At 36.1% G+C, this 19,897-nt stretch overlaps 2 protein-coding genes across 2 annotated transcripts; one reads left to right on the top strand and one right to left on the bottom strand.

Moving 5' to 3' along the window:
* Nucleotides 1-154: 154 nt before the first annotated feature.
* On the bottom strand, nucleotides 155-4,752 carry LOC107720223 (metaxin-3-like). The gene is made up of 9 exons (XM_016527859.1): nucleotides 4,648-4,752; nucleotides 4,001-4,070; nucleotides 3,730-3,806; nucleotides 3,404-3,496; nucleotides 3,120-3,302; nucleotides 2,727-2,803; nucleotides 1,719-1,888; nucleotides 1,237-1,325; nucleotides 155-293 (listed from the first exon to the last, which is right to left on the bottom strand). The coding sequence occupies exons 1-9, from the start codon at nucleotides 4,726-4,728 to the stop codon at nucleotides 192-194; spliced, it is 942 nt and encodes a 313-aa protein (XP_016383345.1). The 5' UTR covers nucleotides 4,729-4,752; the 3' UTR covers nucleotides 155-191.
* A 1,710-nt stretch (nucleotides 4,753-6,462) lies between these two features.
* LOC107720209 (thrombospondin-4-B-like) lies at nucleotides 6,463-19,609 on the top strand. Its single transcript, XM_016527846.1, has 20 exons — nucleotides 6,463-6,691; nucleotides 7,382-7,579; nucleotides 7,670-7,917; nucleotides 9,459-9,573; nucleotides 9,660-9,742; nucleotides 10,145-10,199; nucleotides 10,355-10,524; nucleotides 11,042-11,179; nucleotides 11,902-11,976; nucleotides 12,071-12,250; nucleotides 12,389-12,493; nucleotides 13,469-13,576; nucleotides 13,663-13,822; nucleotides 14,593-14,711; nucleotides 16,263-16,315; nucleotides 16,391-16,572; nucleotides 16,821-17,048; nucleotides 18,089-18,285; nucleotides 18,514-18,735; nucleotides 19,580-19,609. Exons 1-20 carry the CDS (start codon nucleotides 6,613-6,615, stop codon nucleotides 19,607-19,609), a joined length of 2,745 nt encoding a protein of 914 aa, XP_016383332.1. The 5' UTR covers nucleotides 6,463-6,612.
* Nucleotides 19,610-19,897: the final 288 nt, after the last annotated feature.

Below are 19,897 nucleotides of genomic sequence, written 5' to 3'. Positions count from 1 at the left end.
TTGTGTTTTCTGACTTGTTATAATGTTTTCTGAATTGTTGTTGTGCTTTCTGAATTGTTATTTTGTTTTTTAGACTTGCATTTGCGTTTGTAATTTGTTATTTTGTTTTCAGAATTGTGATTTGCTTTGCACTTCTCGGCCACCGTAGAATAAATCGATGATGGTAAAGTCAGTGCTTTGATACAAGGTGTTTATGAGTGAGGGGTCGAGTTCCTCTCGCCGGCCAGGGCCAAGGGTTTGGACTCATGTCTGTGCGGTCTGTGCTGTGGACTGCTGCGAAGATTGTCATCCATCTGTGACAAAAACATACATGGCGAAGTGTTCATTCCAAAAGATGTGTAAGAAGAGACACTACATAGCCAAAAGCATGTGGACACCCCCCTTGTGTGTCTGTTTCAGCAGGTTCATAAAATCGAGCATACAACCAGGCATACAGTGTTTAAAAAAAATGTGGAAATTTATGATAAAAAATGATTCTGACGTTTTTTTTCTTGCAAGTCTTAGAAGTCACAATTCTGGGATAAAAAGTCGCTTTTTTTATTAGCTATTTATTTATTTAGTGGAAACATTTGTCACAATTCACAATTTGGGACGACTATCCCTGTCCCAATTTGAATATATATCTGACAATTCAGACTTTTCTCTCAGAATTGAGAGATAACATCTCTATTCGTGAACATTTCTGAGTTTATATCTTCTTTAAAAAGTGAGACTTGTGAGATATAAACTCAGAATTACAAGAATTTTTTTTTTAGAATTTTTTTACTCCATGGCAAAATAAGCTTCCATATATAACCCTTAATTATTTAAACGAAAACCCATCAAATGTATGCTGTCCCTGAGAATTCTGGAAATGTCAACATTATATGCTATTACCATAGCATTTTTACAGTCTTTTACTGTCAAAATTACAATCGTTTTTTTATACCATTTCCTTATAACAAATATTTTCACCACAATACTCCATGACTTTTCTTTTCCCAAAAAAATAAACGGTTAAAGTCTGGTTGGACTCTTTCTTGACTCTGACGAATTGGGACATCGACTGTGAGCCAGATTCCATCACCCAATATCTGTGTCTGTCTGACCTCACTGAAGCTGCTGTGTAATTCTGAATAGGAGCAAATACTTGCTTCAAAACACAGTGAAAAAACAGTGTCCACACACTTTTAACCATGTAATTGTGATTTCTAGTGACATTAAATTCAGAAGTGAATAAGCACATCTTGCCAAAACCTTTTCAATAAGGTTGGACTCTTTGTTAACAAGTTGTGTCAGTTTCTGGAGGTTTGCATCGACAGGATCATGGATAGTCGTCGGTGAGCCTAGCGAGAGGGCATAGACAGAAAAGAAAAGACGACAGGACACTGATTCTGAAGAAAAGCAGGCATTTTTACGCACATGGGAGAAAGGTTAGAGCAGATACAGAGTGCAGCCAAAGAGGCAAAAAGCCACGAGGCCAAAGACCATGCTGTTATTAAACTGTCTTTTAGAATCTGCTATAAGCCAAATATCTAGGGTTGAAAGCAATGGAAGGGTAATGAATCATGAATGTCTGGTTAAATTATTTATTTCTATGATTCAGCAGCAAACAAGTGGAGGTTGAGATAAACTAATAAAAAGAAGAAAGAGAGCAGAGCATGACCAATACTATGTTTTTTGTGGGTTTATTAATATAGTACTATAGGACAGGCTATGACAGAGGCCTTACTACTTACAGTCCGTTCTCTTCTCAGCAGAGGCATTAAAGTAGTTTTTAAGGATGGCGTTGCAGAACTGGCAGAGGTTATCAAGTTGGTTCAGGTGCTTCTGAAGCTGCCCACTGGGCAGAGGGGCTTTAATTAGAGGGGCGATATGGCCAAAGACAAAGGCGTCCAGGCTTGTAGGCCTGGCAGATAGAAAACATGGTGAACTTCAGGCTGATACACAAAGATGATTACATTTAAAGGGATAGTTCACCCCAAAATGAAAATTCTGCCATCATTTATTCACCCTCAATTCGTTCCAACCTTTATGACTGTCTTTCTTCTGCTCGACACAAAAGAATACATTTTAAAGAACGTGGGTAACCAAATAGTTTACAGTAGCCATTGACTTCCATAGTATTTTGTGTATCCACAACTACTGTGTTAAACGGCTGAAAGAAATTCAAGTTTGGAACAACTAAATTATTTAAATGAGAAAATGATGACAATTTTCATTTTTGGGCGAACTATCCTTTTAACTCAATTATACACTAGCGTTCAAAAGTTTAGAGTTAGAGGTAAGATTTTGTAACGTTTTAAAAGAAGTCTCTTATGCTCACCAGGCTGCATTTATTTGATCAAAAATACACACAAAAAAAAAAAAACAGTAATATTGTGAAATATTATTACAATGTAAAATAAAGTTTTTCTATTTTAAAATATAAATTATTCCTGGTGAGGGAAAGCCTGAATTTTCAGCAGCATCATTGAGTAAATTGAATTTTAAAATATATTCACATAGAAAACGTTGAGAATTAAATAACAAAAATGAAACCCACTGATTGCCACTCTATGGACAAAAAACACTAACTCTATTGTCACAAAATATCTTTTTTATGTTCCACGAACGCAAAAAAGAAAGTCATACAAGCTTGGAATGACATGAGAGTGAATAAATGATGACAGACCTTTTATTTTGGGGTGAAATGTCCCTTTAAAGAGCTGATAAATATTATGCAATAAAAGAAGTGAAAAACTCACGTGTCTCCAAAGAAGAAATGGAAGTTCCCAAGTCTGTGGGAGAGCAAATTCAGGCACTCTTTGGCTTCACTGTAGATCTAAAAGAAATTCTATTACTAACCATACAATTTTTATATTCATTATTATGTGGAATGGCATAACTACAATAGCACATTTGTTGTGTAACATATTTCATGATCCTCTGGATTCTACACTCCACCTTAGGCAGATTTGCTCATGAGGACAGACAATTTTCCTGAGATAAACTGTTTTCCATCTCACAATGCAGAACCGCAGACATTTCCATTTCACCATGGCATTGAAAAAAAAGATGAATTCAAGGCAATGCATGACAGCTAATGTCTCTGATGTAATGTTATGATCGTTCATGATTGTGGATCTGTTTTCTCATACCTTTCCCTCTACTTCTGTGATGTTCAGCAATGGCGACTCTGCTTTGGTCAGTAAGATGCGGGACAGAGCCAAGCTGGCCTGTCGACCCGGTACAAAGAAGTTAAGGGGGAACGGGGAATGTGACGTAAACCAGGGTCGGGTCAGGTTAGCATAGTTCTCTGTGTCCACCCAGAATGTGTGCAGCTACAAATTAACAGCACAGATGTACACTTAATTCATAAGACAATCATTATGAGGACCAGAAACATGATTTCAGTCAGTAAGTGAATTGCAGATGGACCCACCAGTGCTGGCCGCAGCTTTTCCTCCAGGAGGGCGATATAAGCCATTGTATCTGCACCTTGCTTAGCTGTCAACTCATAGTCAGCATTGAATCTCTGTGTTGATTAGGCAACACATGTATTACTGACATTTTAATATACAATCCAGGGAGCATAATCTCTCTTCCTCAAGCACATCATACTTCTTTATTGTATGAATTTATTTGGTAAAATCATGTAATAAGTAGGATAATTTATAGTCATCTGGTCAATAAATTCATCAGGATTCTTCTGCTGAAAAACACTTTACACAAAAACGAGAAAATCTGTAAACAAATATGAATTTCTACCTGTTTTCGTAGGAAGTTTAGAATTTGTGTTGGTTCTGTGACTGTGGATCCCTCATAGTGTAGTTGTGGCACAGATGCTGTGAGGGAGAAACATGACAGCTGCAGCTTAACCATCAAAGAACTCCTTATCCCCTCGCACGCACTTCAGCAATGTTTGGTATTCACAATATTACATTTGGAAAATGACATGGATGCTTGTGGCTACATCCCAGACTTCCACTACATTTAACAAGCTCTAACACCAATATTATTAAAAACATTCCTTTCTGACCTGTGATAGTCCTCCATGTCCAGTCAATAGACTTTACTGCAAGCTTTGCACCTGAAAATTTAGCATATGTCTGTAAGAGAACATTAAAAATATAAGAAGGTGAACAGATGATTGATTAAGGGTTAAGTAAATATTAATAATCATCACTAAAGCGCTATACTCTAACTAGGACTTTTATTATGCATTTTTGCAAAAGGTTATCAGAACACATGTTTTCAGGCAGCTGCAAAAAAAAATAAAAAATCTACACTCCAGCACAAAACACAAGCACTTGTTTATAACCTATAATCTAGGTGAAACGCGTTTAAAAGGAGCCCATACCCTTCAGATCCTATCAGCATTATTCCTCTGACCTTCAAGAAATAAAACCAGGAGCTGTGCGACACATATCAGCATAAATATCAATGCAATGCAATTAAGTCGAGCTACTTTTTGCATGACAGCTACGGTAATAGGAGGTATCAGCTGACAACTGAACTGGCGCATAAATAGTGTACAGAGACTTTTATTTATCAAAGTGACTCGGATAACGTACAGCTATCCGGATCCCAGGACACGTCTCTCCAAAAATGCATCGACGTTCGTGATTAAAAATTACACAGTGAATATGCATACAGCACACGCGTTAAAATAAGCCGTGTAGTTACCAGCACGATGAGAGAGTCTGTGTGCACGGATGGCAGATCCCAGTCGCCTCCCCAGCAGAGCAGCTCCATGGGTTCCGCCATGTTGGTGTGGTCCACTGAGCATCCCAGTGCACCAGGAGAGCCAACTTGCACCCAGCAAATGTTTGTTAAAATACATAAATGGAAGCAAGAAACCGAAAAATAAGAAACCAAAACCTTACTTTTTATTTAATTAAAAAAAATACATCAGTTAAGAAATTATTTTGCCAAATTCAGCAAATAAATATATAAATAAACAGTGTTGGGGAGTAACTAGCTACAAGTAACTGTAATCAGTTGTAGTTACTGAGAAAAAAATGTGTAGTTAAATTACAGTTATTTATGAAAATGTTTACGATTATTACATCTGGGGGGGGATTACATCTGAATATTTTCTCACACATACCGATTTAATTGATTTCCGCCCCCCCCCCCAAAATTGCATTGACTGCTCTAAAATATGAGAGGAGTTTAGGACACAGAATAGGACACATGCTTATTCGATAAGGTTTTATTTTCTATTTGGGTTTATGTACATGTTTTATTTTTTTAAGATTAACTGTTTTTTTTCCAAGGCATTTTTAGATGTCAGTGTTTCCTGAAATATATTTGCTATGCAAAGATTTCAAAAACAGTATTATAGCTATATTGTTATGATTTTCAATCTGATGACATGATTTCTATGATTTTAAAGCAATGTCTGTGCTTTAAAATTAAATTATTATAATCTTAATTCAAGTGAAGAAGGATTTTGAAAGTCTGACAGTAATCAGTGTTGAGCCCTATAATGTAAGGTTAACCCTGCCTGCTTTAAATGTTTGAAAATGATTAAAAGCTGAAAACATGTAATTTAGAAAAGTAATCATAAGTAATCAAATGTAATTAGTTACATTAGCCTACTTTAATAAAGTAACTGTTAGTTACTTAGTTACACTATTATTACATTTTAAATAGGGTATCTTGTAATCTGTAACTTGTTACATTTCCAAAGTAACCTTCCCAACACTGTAAATAAATAATATAAATAAAATAAAAATAGGTTATATAGATGTATATTTAGGATAAGCAGTGACCTGATGATTTTGGCCATCATAAAAGAATTCTGTTAGGTTTTTTATTTTTTTAAAGAATTAAATCTGTTTTCTTTTTTTGAGAATCTGCGGGATACAATACACAGGCAGTTGTAGAGTTCATGTGGTAAACTCATTCATATGAAGCTGAAAGTTTAATTGATTTTCCATAACTCATTTGTCGTAACACTCAAACTGGCAAGACTCAGCAGGGACATGCCACGCCAGATCATTCCTGTAAATGTGTTCGTTCTTTCTTTCTTTCTTTCTTTCTTTCTTTCTTTCTTTTTTTTTGACAGATTGTTTGGTTTAAGTGCAGTCGGATTGTTAAGCCATTATTATTTCTATGTAAAAAACTTTTAAGTACGGTTTAATTGAAAATGATAAATGTAAAAATAATGCAAACTGCAAAACTAAATCTTTTTTTCTTTTTCTTTTTTTTTTTGGTTTGCTTTCAAAAGCATTTGTTTAATTAGATCATTTAAACCAGAATATTCATTGCAACCTTTAACTAGCTGGCACAGGTTCTGACCAAAAACCAAAGCAAATCCTCCCATCATTTACCATCATTAACAAAGAGCTCTTTTAGAAGGTTTTGATCTGACCTGCTCACAGCAATATGTGACTGGTAAAAACACAGAAGCATTCTGGAGGAGGTGCTTGGTCACACCTTATATAGCGAGAGAGAGACATCTGAAAAGCGTAAATCACTTGAGCACCAGTCTGGTTCTCGTTCATCTGCAGGGCTACAGGGAACAGGCAGTTCTGTTTTGACGGCTACTGATCAAGACTGAATCAGGGGTCAGAGCAGAAACTATTTTTCCAGGAATAAGGGTGGAACACTTTAACTGGATTTGTTACATAAAAAAAATCCACAATGGGTACTTGGATAAGAATCATATTCAGTTTACAGTTAATTTTACAACTCTTTGATACAGTGAAAACACAAGGAATTGGTAAGACCTTAAAGCTTATAATAGTTAAATATTTAATATTTAAGACATTACATTATTTTTGAATGTTAATTTTCTTGCATTTTTTTATTTGCATTACAAAACTGTTTATGAATAAAAGTGTACATGCCTTAATTTTCTACTGTTAAAATGTGAAATAAATGAAAACCAGCTCATTTCTGATAAAATATAATATCAATATTAGCAAAAATGAACTGTTTTTTTAGTTAGGCAGGTCATTTATCACTCCATAAATTTCATAAATTATCTGGAAATGCCCAGCATGCAGTGGGATTAACAAATGTGGAACTGAACACTCACTGTAAAAAATCTAAAGTTGAGAAAGCTTAAAGTTTAAAGCAACCAGCTTCAGGAGATTTTTGAGTTTTCTCAACTTGATTTTGCAGGAGATTTTTGAGTTTTCTCAACTTTTTGTTGGATAAAAAAGTTGAGAAAACTCAAAAATGTCCTGAAGCTGGTTGCCGTAAACTTTTACGTTTTCTCAACTTTTGATTTTTTACAGTGCTCTATGAAATGACCATTAGCTGAGGACAAATTTGTCAATGACCGTATTGGTTGCTTTTTATATTGTGTCCTGGACAAAAGAGTAGCGGAATAACGTGTATTACACAAATGCATCAAAAAACATCAGTATCCAGTGCAAATCTGTTGACAAAAATGCTAATTTTGCAGTTTATGATCTTCTGGTGTCACCGGATTGCTTACCTGACCTTCTGCAAGGAGGAATACAGGCAAAGAACATGGACAACGTTTTTATCCTGGCAGGCCTGCAGCTGCAGAACAAAGCTCCAACTCGGGTCTTCCACATCTTCAATGCCCTAGACAACACAGATTATTTTCATTTCACCGTTCAGGGGAAATTCAACAAAGGTTTGTGTGATCAGAGTTCACTAATGTGCTTAATGTTCAGTGGCTCAATAGACACTTGATATGTACACTAAATACTTTTTCTGTTCACAGTCGTTTTGAAATATCTGAAAAGCAACGGAAAGGTTGGATCAACCAATTTTGGTAAAGTGCCACTGACAGATGGTCAACAACACCATATACTGCTCCACTTCAGCGGGCTGCAGCAGGGCACCCCCACCACGGCCCTCTATGTGGACTGCAGGCTGGTGGAGAGAGTGCAGGACGTGCCGCTGGCATTCAAATCACTGCCGCAGGGCCCAAAACGAGTCACGCTCAAGACCTTGCCAACCTCATCCCAGGTAATTCATTATTCTGTTTATCTATGCATACAGTAAGCTGTAAAAAAAAAAAAATCTACAGTAAAAAACTGGCATCTCTGGTTGTCAGAAATTCATCGTAAAAAATACTACAGGTTTTGCAGGATACTTGTATATTTTACAACTTGTAACAATATATTTCATTAAGTGATATAATGTTAATATGCCTACTGAACACTACCAATATCTGCCTTTTAACCTTAAAATATACTGATAATCAGTGGTGTGCGTTGGTGTTCTGAAATGAGGAGGCAAAGTCTTCAAAGTTTTTTTTGTTTGTTTGTTTTTTTAAATCAAATGTAAATTCATGTCCCAGTCACAATATCTACATTACTTACACTATCATAAAAAGGAAAAAAACTATTCTATTTTATATTTTTACATTAACAATGTAATCAATATTCTATTTATTAAAGCCATGTATGAATCTCATCAGGTTAGTGTTTTTAAGCATTTTACATTTATTCCAAAATAATAACTCAAGGCAGTAACCATTTAAACAATATATTTTATTTGTGAACTTACATTCAGCTATTCTTTTAAATATATTTTTTAATTATTATTATTATTGAATTTTTCAGATATCAGTCATGAAAGCTTGGTAAATATTGGTCACAGACAGAGATTTAGGCTACTTTAAATTTCACCAAGCTGATTTATTAAATTTATTGAATCTTATTTTGACGTTACAAAGTGGTTATGGCCTATCTAAGTGTGTGAGTTGTTTACTTGCTTTTTTAAATTAGTCTTCCCATTAACACCGTTATATTTGTGAACGCGGAATGCACACAAACACAAGAGGCGGGATTCATAACCAGTCATATCCAATCATATCGCGATAGAGGCATTGCCTCCTCTCACATGACTTTCCCCCATTCATTCTCAATTATCCCCCACCAAACTTACCGCACGCATCAGGGGTTTGTTAAAACTCAATGGGCTCAGTGGAGGCGAGAGAGACGTGAGCTCCTGCTGTAACTTTACCTGCTAGTGTCGCTGTTAGATAATGTTTTTTTTTTTTTAGATAAACAAGTGATTTAATGCACTTTTTAATGTTGTATTTTGTCATATTGGCGTTGTTTTACTTTTGTACTACAAATTTCTTTCTCATCCAATATTTTGAGGAGGCACTGCCTCCCTTGCCTCCTCAGAGGTAACGCCCCTGCTGATAACCACCCTAATATACAGGTGGCACAATAAAAAAGCCACATGATCAATCAGAGTTCATTGCAAGTGACTTGTCCATAAATCACAGCCAATACTTGTGTGAAACTAAATTATTTGTACAAAATATAATCACATGATGAGTCATGCAGGGACTTTTTTACTTGCAAAAACCATAAATTTGACTGTATTTTACTGTAAAATTGCATGTAATGTGGTGTTAAACTATTAACAGTTTTTCACTGTGTAAGGTAACTTACACTTAATCAATTAGCGTGTTTTACTGTAACATTTAACAGTGTTTTTCTGTAAAATTACTAAAAAATTTTACAGTGTGTGAATATGTACCTGTGTTACAGGACAAGTTGACAGACCTCAAACTCGTGCTTGATGAGTCTATTAATAATGTGGTAGAGCTTCAGGACTGCAATGCTCCAGAGCAGGGTGAACAGAGGGAAACACTGCAGCTACTAGGTGAGGTTATTGTTTCTCTGTCGTCTGTGTCTTATTCAGCTTTTTTTTCCGAATACAGAGAATATCATTATGTTACATTTCTGCAGGAACAACTTCAAAAATGGAAGCTGGCCCAATGTTCGAGCTCATGCGAATGATCCAAGAGTTGAAACAGAAGGTCGATCAGCAGGTAACTTGAAATTGAGTGGGAAAACAGTTCCTTAAAGGGATAGTTCACACAAAAAGTACAGTTCTTTTGAGTTCTTTCAGGAACAGATCATTATTTTCACTAAATCAGTTGACAGAACCAGTCTGAAAGATTCCTGCATCAATCAGGTTTCAACTCACTGCTTCAATAATGGCGGGGAGATTATTAATGTTTATCAATCTGGTGCTCACACAAAGCTAAAGAAGCCTATGGACTACTTTTATGATAAAAATGTTGTTTTGGTTATTTGAAGCATGAAAATCCCCTATTCATATTCCACTTCAGGTTTGTAACAATGTAATGAGAGTAATGACAGACTTTCCATTTTTGGGTGAACTACCCTTATAATAATAACAGCATAATAACAATCTGTTTTCATAACAGACCAAAGAAACCGCTGACTTGCGAAAGACTATCATGGAGTGTGTTCAATGCAATGGTAAGACTTTAGTTAAAAAGTTACAAAACGGCTATAATGAGAAAACATTTAGCAGTTTTTCGTGTCTGTGCTCAGTCAAGTCAATTATTAGAGGCTTATAATGAGGATGTTGAAAGTGTAGGACAGGTGAACTCAAGTGTTCTGTTACCATTTAGATGCGTTTGGATGGGACAAAGCAGGACTACAGGATAAAAAGCAGTCCAAGTGCAGGCCAGGGGTCTGTTTTAAGCCAGACATGTGTATCGAAACAGCTGAAGGTGTGGAATGTGCACCCTGTCCTGAGGGCTACTCTGGAGATGGTGTCCAATGTGATGATGTAGATGAGGTTAGACTTAAGATGCTGATTTTTTGTTCATCATAATACTGTACTATTCTTTAGGTCTTTCTGTGGTTTGAATCAAGTTTTGCTGTTTATGATGTTCATCTAGCCACTTATTTCCTGTTTACTTCTCTCGTAGTTGGGTACTTAGGAAAGAACAAGAACACTCATGAAGACTTGTTTTATTTTATTTCATTTATTTCCATTACTCACTGCAGTATCTCAATAGCACAGACTGTTCAACACATCTGACATTGTGTTCTACCTAAATGATGAACAATAAAACTCAGTTAGGAACACAACACATAATGATTTATTAACATATAATCATGTCTCAATAAGGGGTTTATTAGACTAATAATTGTTTAAACTGTTACGTAGGCTCTAAGGTAATTTTCCAATGGTTTTATAGAACTTTTCACAGATCGCAGTGCAATCGTGTGACTTAATCATCCATGTACTACAGAGCATTGTTTGTTGAACATCATAAATCCAGCTAACCTTTTAAACTGTTCAATTTTAGTGCCAGTTCAACCCATGTTTCTCTGGTGTTCGGTGTATTAACACTGCACCAGGGTTCAGATGTGAGAAGTGTCCACGAGGCTTCACTGGTCCAGAGATCCAGGGTGTGGGCGTTCACTATGCTCAGACAAACAAACAAGTATGTATTTGGGACAGTTAATTAAAATAATGATATTAAATTAACCTGTGTGTATGTATATATATATATGTATGTGTGTGTGTGTGTGTGCTACCATTCAAAAGCTTGGGGTAGGTAAGATTGCTTTTTAATGAAATTGATACTTTTATTCAGCAAGGATGCATTAAATTGATCAAAAATGTCATGCATCAAATTGATCAAAAATGTATAATGTTAAAAAAGATTTCTGTCTCAAATGAATGCTGTTCTTTTGAACTTTATATTCATCAAAGAATCCTGAAAATCACAATTTTCATGAAAATGTTAAGCAGCACAACTATTTTCAACATGATATTAATAAGAAATGTTTCTTGAAATCAGCATATTCGAATGATTTCTGAAGGATCATGTGACACTGAAAACTAGAATAATGATTGCTAAAAATTCAGATCAAATTAATGCAGCATTGTTGAGCATAAGAGACTTCTTTTGAAAACATTAAAAAATCTTACCGACCCCTAACATTCGAACATATTATGTAATAAGACATTTTGAAGCACTCTCTAATGTATGCCAATGATACAGAATGATTACCGTATTATATACCATGATATTTACACGGTACTCCAATTACAACTGCAAGTTCAAAAATAGTATTACCATGATACACATAGTAAAAATGCTATTGTTTGTGATTTTAGTACCATACTGTGATTAACACCATATTTATCATTTTTTATCAGATATGTAATGATATTGATGAGTGCCAGGTAGATAACGGTGGCTGCACTCCCAATTCATACTGCCATAACACAGTGGTAAGACTACAACTATCCTAGTTTACCCATTGTACTAATGTGGCCAGTGGCAGGTACAGTAAATAGTTTAAATGTGAAACTTGCTTTCTTGTAGGGTGCGTTTCACTGTGGGATCTGCAAGACTGGATTCACAGGTGACCAGAATAGCGGCTGCATAAGTACTGGCCTGGACCCTGCTCCTCTAACTGACAGGCTGTGTGGGAACGGCCAGCCAAATCCATGTGACGTCAACGCAGAGTGTGTTGTGGAGAGAGATGGGAGCATCAGCTGTGCGGTGAGACGTCAAGCATTCACACAGATGTTTTGTCTACTTGTGCATTTCAAGAAAACATAAAGAGATGTTGGTGATTTTCTATGCCATTCTTTTGAGCCAGGACACAGCTTTCTCAGCTGACATCTTTGTTTCTTTTAGTGCAAAATTGGCTGGGCAGGAAATGGCTACGTCTGTGGAAAGGACACAGACATTGACGCTTATCCAGATAAGAAACTTCAGTGCAGAGATGGAACCTGCAAGAAGGTGATATTCACGTGACCTGTTATTTTTGTTAGAAGTTTAGTTTATTAGCAGTAGTTAACACATTAGATATCATGAACTGACAATGAACAACATTCTCTTCATTTATCAGTCGAGGTCATTTTACAAATATACATTTCCACAAAAGTCTGGGTTCAGTTATACAATAAAAACAGTAATATTGTTAAAGATTACTATTCTTTACAATTGCATTACAAATCTTACTGACCCCAAACCTTTGAATGATAGTGTTTATTTTCATGTTCATTCATAAATTAATAACATTTACACAACTTGAAATTGTTACTATCATTTTAATTACTATGTTAAACTTAACAGTAATCAAGATTAAAGGGTTAGTTCACCCGAAAATGAAAATTCCGTCATTAATTGCTCACCCTCATGTCATTCCAAACCTGTAAGACCTTCGTTCATCTTCGGAACATAAATAAAGATATTTTTGATGAAATGCAAGAGCTGTCTGGCCCTCCAAAGAGAGCAATGCAACTGAAATGTTCCCAGACCCAGAAACGTAGTAAGGACATAGATCAAATAGTTCATGTGGCATCAGTGGTTCAACCGCAATTTTACGAAGCTACAAGAATATTTTTGTGTGCAAAGAAAACAAAAAAAACAATTTTATTCAACAATTTCTTCTCCTCCAAATGACCATCTTCTGCCAGTATTCTCGTAGCTTCATAAAATTACGGTTGAACCACTGGAACATTTCAGTTACATTGCCGTCTATGGAGGGTCAGAAAGCTCTCGGATTTCATCTTAAAAATATCTTAATTTGTGTTCTGAAGATGATCGAAGGTGTCACGGGTTTGAAACGACGTGATGGAATTTTCATTTTTGGGTGAACTAACCCTTTAAGAACTAAAGAATAATTGATGTTTTTGCTGTTGTATTAAGTAATGTTAACAAACTAAATCTTATTGTAAAGTGATACCAGATTATTTTACTTTTCATTTTCAGGATAACTGCATGTTTGTTCCAAACTCGGGCCAAGAAGACACAGACAGAGATGGGAAGGGAGATGCCTGTGATGAGGATGCAGACAGTGATGGCATCTTCAATGATCAGGTCCAGATTAATCAACATTAGATCATGATTTGATGAACTGAGAAGCTCCCTTCAATGTCAGTGCTTGCATGACTGTATTCCTACAGGACAACTGCTGGTTGGTTCCTAACATAGACCAGAAGAACAGTGATAAAGATCTCCATGGTGATGCTTGTGATAATTGCGTAAACGTGGAGAACCCGGACCAGCGGGACACAGACAAAGACGGACTGGGAGATGCCTGTGATGATGACATAGACGGGGATGGTAATTGAATTCAGGTCTTATTTTGTCAAAAATCAACTTCACAATTTTTGCACACATTTTTCCAATCTCTGCTAGTGTTCCATCTGCTCTGCGGCTGCTGTGTATTTTATTTAGCTGCAGAAATGGGGTGTTAGGTTTTAAATATCCTTTTCACCCTTGGGCCTGTTTTTTATCAGGATTTTCCTGTGCTTAGGTCATTTTATGAGGAAAAACAGAAGCTTCTGTGTTTTAAAGCTCAAATTAGAGCGCTCTTTAGCCTGCACGGGTCATGTAAAACTGAAGTGACCTGTAGGGATATTAACAGCTTCTACGGCACCACACTGATCATTTTCTTTCAAATCGACAATTATTCGTTCCAGTCTGAAAAGTGTAAAATAGAGTCCAGGCAGCGCTTGACATTTACGGTCTGTTCATCAAGGCAGAAATCCAGACACTTGACTTGATACTTTAGAGCTTGGTCATGTCTCCATTGAGCAACCACATTTCCACCAAGAACCTGCGCCAAGAGCTGCTGACGCGTGGAAACTATTCCACAGAAGTCTTTCCGAAACACCGCCACCTTGTGACATGACCCGACAAACTGCACACAAAGACATCACTGTATAACACTGCAAACACCGCAGTGCATTTCTCCTGATGGAGTTTGCTCGATTCAGTGACATTTCAGACAGTATACCTCTGTATAATACTTTCATTTATACCACTGGTGCTCTGGCTCTGACTCTAGTGATGAATCACTGAATGCATCCATGTACATTCTCTGCTTCTAGGTTTGAAGAACATCCTGGATAACTGTCAGAGGGTTCCCAACCCTGACCAGAAGGACAAAGATAATGACGGTGTTGGTGATGCATGTGACAGCTGCCCTGAGGTGCCAAACCCCAACCAGGTGCCAAACAACTTTATTACTGCCTGTTCCTGAATTCTATTCTATTCTGTGTATTTTTAATAAAATTATGTTTTCGTGTCATCTAGTTTTTAAACCTAAATTTGAACCTAATTTAAATGGATAGTTTTAGTGCTTTAGTTTTTAAAAATCACTGTTTCTTGAAAACTGCTTTCCTACCTCTGTTTTAGGGAGTCAAATTATTTAGGCATTTTATCAACCGTTTATCTCAAAATTAGTAGTTATCCATGTTTTAAACAAGGGTTATTATAGTTAACAAACTAAAACCACAAAAAAGTTTTTTTTTTAAATTTACATTTAGTTTAACTTGATGTACAAAAGGGGTAAATAAATAAAACTATATAGACATATTTGAAAAATAATAACAAAATAATCATAAAAATGACAAAAACATTCACAAAAACGATTAAAACTTTACTGAAAAAAAAGAAAAATATAAAAATAATAACTAATTAAAAAATATGAATAAAAACTATAATAGTACCTCAATAATGCAAATAAATAAATAAATAAATAACACTGTTTCATACTGCCTAGCATCACAACATTGAGTTTTTAGTGAGATTTATTTACACAAAATAGCATCTTACCATACTGGCAGAATCACTCTTATCACTGTACATATCCAAAAACCATCAAACAATGCTGACCAGTCTAGTTAAACAATATTAAACGAGCAAGAGTACTGTTGTCCCTAAATATCACTGGCTCATTGCCTGCTAATATTCACAAAACAACACGATTCTGAGTTGCTTTGATTTTGAGAACAGTTCAGTGAATAAACAATATAAACAATAAAAAACAGTTTAGTTACAAACAAGAATTAAATTAATATACACAGAATTGCCAGCTATTTTGTCTTTTTTTTTTTTTTGCTTCACCAACGAAAACAGTTAGAGAAAACAAATCCAAAGCAGAAACAACCTCTCCTGACTCTTGAGCAACACACAGAATCGGTTGAGTGAATGATTCAATGATTCACTCATCCGGTCCGGAATGAATCAACGTTTTGAGTGAAACTGTTGAATGAAAGATTCAGTCACCAAACAGTCACTTGCTGCCACCTACTGGTGCAAATACAAACAAAGGAAGCTATCCAAACAAGTCCCTGTGCTGTTAGGTTCCTATATCAGCACTCTTTTAAGGCTTCTTTTCCAGATTCAGGGAAACAAACTGTTGTATAATGTGTATTTAGTATATTTTGTATGTTAAATATGCCATTTTCATTATTACTATTTTTGGTTACACTTTATTTCGATAGTCCACTTTAGACATTCTACTAACTCTAAGTAACTTTGTAACTACATGTCAACTAATTCTCAGAGTAGACTGTTAGGGTAGGTTTAGGGTTAGTAGAATAAGTTGACAAAGAAAGTGTTAGAAGATATTAAGCAGACAGTCTACTAATACTCTACTAACTGCTAGTTGACATGTAGTTGCAAAGTTACTTACTGTTAATAGAATGTCTAAAGTGGACTATCGAAATAAAGTGTTACCCTATTTTTAACCTGTCTTCTGTTTTCTTTCAATCAGTCTGATGTTGACGATGATCTTGTTGGAGACACTTGTGACACAAACATTGACAGGTAGAGTCTGACTTTTTACCTTTCTCTTTGACAGTCAATATAAAACAAGTTTATAACTTAGATCTTTTGTTCCAGTGATGGAGATGGTCATCAGAACACCAAAGACAACTGCCCCAACATCATCAACAGCGCACAGCTGGACACTGATAAGGACGGACTTGGAGACGAGTGTGATGATGACGATGATAATGATGGCATTTTGGATGATAAAGATAATTGTAGACTGGTGTCAAACCCAGACCAAAAGGATGAAAACAGTACGCACAGCAACATTTGTTTAGTAGGATGTCATAAGTTGTTCAATTAATCAAGACAAATGTTTTAGTTTACATTTTTTTTAATGCTAATACAAGGACATTTGTGTTTTAAAGTGTGACTTAAGTGTCCAAATATTGTTCATAATGTGCCTCACAAATCTATATTGGACTCCCATCAAAAATCAGACCACTGATAAAAAGAGAAATAAGCAAAACGTATTTTTTCCCCCGCTCTTCTTCTTTGTCAGATGATGGGGTGGGTGATGACTGCGCTGGAGACTTTGACAAAGATCATGTGATAGACAGAATCGACACCTGCCCTGAGAATGCAGAGATCACTTTGACTGACTTCAGAGCCTATCAGACCGTGGTTCTGGATCCAGAGGGAGAGGCTCAGATCGACCCCAACTGGGTTGTTCTTAATCAGGGAATGGAGATTGTCCAAACCATGAATAGTGACCCAGGACTAGCTGTTGGTATGTTTATGTGACCCACACCATTCAAATCATCTTGAGTATTTCCATGGTGAAAAGACCAGCTAAACCAGCACCAATCCAGCATAAACCAGCCTGGAAATTCATACTGGTCTTAATTGGTCTTTTAAGTAAAGCTATGTTGTGTTCTCTTAAAGGGGTAGTTCACCCAAAAATGAAAATTCTGTCATCAATTGCTCACCCTCATCATGTCGTTCCAAACCTGTAAGATCTTTGTTCATCTTCGGAACACAATTTAAGATATATTTGATGAAATCTGAGAGCTTTCTGACCCTGCATAGACAGCAATGCAACTACCGTGTTTAAGGCCCAGAAAGGTAATAAGGAAATCATTAAAATAGTCCATGTGACATTAGTGGTTCAACCTTAATTTTATGAAGGTACGGGAATACTTTTTGTGCGCAAAGAATTCCGAGGTCTTTTGGGTACTCCACTCAAAAATGAAAAAATTCCCTCATCAGTTACTGACCCTTACGTTGTACCAGATTTATATGACTTTCTTTCTTCTGTGAAACACAAATTTCTGTAAGATAATATAATTCAAGTGGATGGGACCCTCAAAATTTATGCTTCAAAAACCACACAAAACAAAAGCAATGATAATCCATGCAACCACAGTGGATGAATCAGCGTCTTCTGAAGCAAATTTATAGTTTAAAAAAAGTTTAAAATATGAGTATTTTTCACACCTATCGTTTCGCTTCAGAAGACATTAAACTGGGGTTACTTTTGTGTTTGTTTTGCATGTTTTTGAAGCAGCAGCTTTTAGTTTACTGTCCACTTGCATTATATGGACTCTCACAGATGTATTCATTTTCTAAAAATCTTCATTTTCACACAAGACAGAAAGTCAAATACATCTAGGATGGCATGAGAGTGAATAAATGATGAGAGAATTTAAATTTTTTGAGTATCTCATTTCTGTATGAGTTTGGTTAAATCATGGTTGAAACATGAGCTTTAGTATTTTGTTTTTAAATGAAAATCTGGCCAAAATGTGACAATCTTGCCACCTCAAACAGGGTACACAGCATTCAGTGGCGTGGACTTTGAGGGCACCTTCCACGTGAATACAGTGACCGATGATGACTATGCAGGCTTCATCTTCGGCTACCAGGATTCCTCCAGCTTCTATGTGGTGATGTGGAAGCAGACGGAGCAGACGTACTGGCAGGCCGTGCCCTTCAGAGCCGTGGCTGAGCCTGGCATTCAGCTTAAGGTCCCAGCGCTCTTCATCTCTATTACTGTCTGCTTTTATCATTACTGCTGCTCCACGGAGCCCTCGGCGAATATAGAAATGTGGCTGTGGCTAAACTCTGAAGCGTGCAAAAACACTTAACGGATGTTAAAGCTATAGCCAAATAGTTCTTTTGATATTTTGATAGATTTGATTATTCAATTTAAATAATAAACACACAGACATGAATCAATATATTTGCATTTCTAGGCTGTGAAGTCTAAAACCGGGCCAGGGGAGTTCCTGAGGAATTCTCTGTGGCACACTGGAGACACAAATGATCAAGTGCGCATGCTGTGGAAAGACCCTCGTAATGTGGGCTGGAAGGACAAGGTGTCCTACCGCTGGAATCTGATGCACAGACCCCAAGTGGGATACATCAGGTCAGACGCCGCAAAATACTGGAGAATTCAGACTTTACTGGATTTGGATGTGAGAAACGTGTTTGTTTTCATTACACCAAATACACAAAATAATGTTCTTTTTAGCAGTATCATATGACCCCTTTAAAACATAAAATAATGTAATAGACAACACCATTTTATTCATTTGTCATTTTTATTGAAAGAACTGGCAATATCAATAAAAACACTAAAAAGAATATTGATCCTGCAGCAATTAAACTCATATGACTTCCTTTCATGGAATGTATTGAAATGATGGGAAAAAGTAAATAATAATAATAATAAAGAAAAATCAATGCATATAAATGAGGACAAGAGTTGTTTGTAAACTTACTGTACATATTTTTGGATTGTAATGTCTTCATGCAAAGTGAGTGAAACAACAACACAAAGCGCAAGATTACATTTTTTGCAACATTATGAGTATATCTAGTGGTCACCTTTACAATGGACTATTTACATAAAGCACATATTGCAATCAAATGTCACCTTTATGTTCAGCATATTTGTAAATAAAGGAAAGCGTAATGTTTAATCCAGACAAACACAGAGTTAAACCAAATACTGAGCATCAAATTGTTTAGAGGTTACATAAACAGTATGCTTATAGCTTAATGCAGTTGTAGCAAGTAGTGTTTAAGGCAAGCATTAACTATTTGCGAATTTTGATTTATATAAAGGCCAAAAACATCACCATCACCAGGAATATAAAGACAAGCCAGCTCGAATTCTAATAAGAGAGATTTTGGTTTGTCAAAACATGTAGGACAGCTACAACTGCTGCACAGGAAATAACCATAAAAATGTCAAATAATTCCAGTTCTAGATTGTATTTCCTTCATCGACAACACTTCAACACTTTTTTCTACCAGGGAGCATCAGAAGTGCTGCATTATGTCTAATACAGGCAGCTCCTGTAAACTTAAACTGAACACCACAAACACATGCACTTATAGCAACAAAAACCTCTTAAAGATTAAATAGAATAGCTGTAACAATACTTTTTAAGTATAAAAGATCGTACAAACTCATTCTTTGACAAATGACATGCTTGCAAGTCTAGTGCATGAGCTGGAATCAAATATTATAGGACATCCATGGTCTAAAGCACCATTTAAATTGCCATCTTGATCCAGAACACTGACCAGCTCCCCTCCAGCAGCCTCTCGATCTTTGCGTTCTCATAACTG

The sequence above is a fragment of the Sinocyclocheilus rhinocerous genome, unplaced genomic scaffold, assembly GCF_001515625.1.
Source record: "Sinocyclocheilus rhinocerous isolate Xijiao unplaced genomic scaffold, SAMN03320098_v1.1 scaffold62, whole genome shotgun sequence".
In the NCBI taxonomy this organism is placed as follows: Eukaryota; Metazoa; Chordata; class Actinopteri; order Cypriniformes; family Cyprinidae; genus Sinocyclocheilus; species Sinocyclocheilus rhinocerous.
This window is presented reverse-complemented; position numbering and strand designations above follow the sequence as displayed.